The 819-nt window shown below is 53.6% G+C and overlaps 1 protein-coding gene across 1 annotated transcript; it reads right to left on the reverse strand.

Annotated features, from left to right (window-relative positions):
- Positions 1–8: 8 nt before the first annotated feature.
- On the reverse strand, positions 9–477 carry LOC123177917 (non-specific lipid-transfer protein 4.1). The gene has a single exon (XM_044591345.1). It carries the CDS (start codon positions 373–375, stop codon positions 28–30), a length of 348 nt encoding a protein of 115 aa, XP_044447280.1. The 5' UTR covers positions 376–477; the 3' UTR covers positions 9–27.
- Positions 478–819: the final 342 nt, after the last annotated feature.

Genomic DNA, 819 nt, shown 5'->3' on the forward strand with positions numbered 1-819 from the left:
GCAACAGCGATGGCAGCAAGTGCTCGATCAGCGAATCTTAGAGCAGTCGACCGAAGAGCTGATGGCGTAGGGGACGCTAACGCCGCACTTTGTGGGGATGCCCGCGGCCTTGCCAGCGTTGAGCCCAGCAGCAGCGCTCTTGATACACTTGCACGCCGCTTGCTTGTCAGCGGTGCTCCGGGCTGAGCTGGCTAGACTCCTAACGCCGCTGCAGCAGGCCGCAGACGGGTTGGCGCCGTTGCCGCGTGCATAGGAGATGCAGGGGCTCAAGGCAGAGCTCACCTGACCGCACGATACGGCCGCCTCCGTGGCTGCGAGGAGCATAGCGGCCACCACGGCGACGAGCACGACCTGAGCAACAGCAGAATGGGCCATCACGATCAAGCTAGCTAGCACTAGTAGTGGTGGTGAGCTCAGGCAGAGATGATGAAATAGCTAGATTTGCTAAGTGATTGTAATGGTGAGGAGTTTCGTGGGGATGCATGGGCTTAAATAGGGCTTCTTGGTGTCGAGTATTGTGTCTACGTGTGCCAATTCAATTGATACCAGCAAATGCATGAATTTAGGTTGTTGGATGTTGGAATTGATTTATGGGTGTTAATGCATTTAGGAGATGATTGGTTGTTACCGTTTGGTTGGGCCGATGGATGGACCAAGCACTACATCCAGGCGTTCTAGCGGTGGAATGTGGTTGATTAGCGCAGCAGATTAATTATGAGACTAAGACATGTACGCAGTCATATAGTGGCCGACCATGGAGTAGTTGAGTGCATCTATGATGGTGAGCACGACCATTGAACTGTGCATATACGTACGTCA

Source organism: Triticum aestivum, unplaced genomic scaffold (assembly GCF_018294505.1).
Source record: "Triticum aestivum cultivar Chinese Spring unplaced genomic scaffold, IWGSC CS RefSeq v2.1 scaffold92066, whole genome shotgun sequence".
In the NCBI taxonomy this organism is placed as follows: domain Eukaryota; kingdom Viridiplantae; phylum Streptophyta; class Magnoliopsida; order Poales; family Poaceae; genus Triticum; species Triticum aestivum.

What these genes read in the sequence shown, in the direction of transcription:
- LOC123177917 (XM_044591345.1), bottom strand. Translation starts at nt 375, where the DNA reads ATGGCCCATTCTGCTGTTGCTCAGGTCGTGCTCGTCGCCGTGGTGGCC.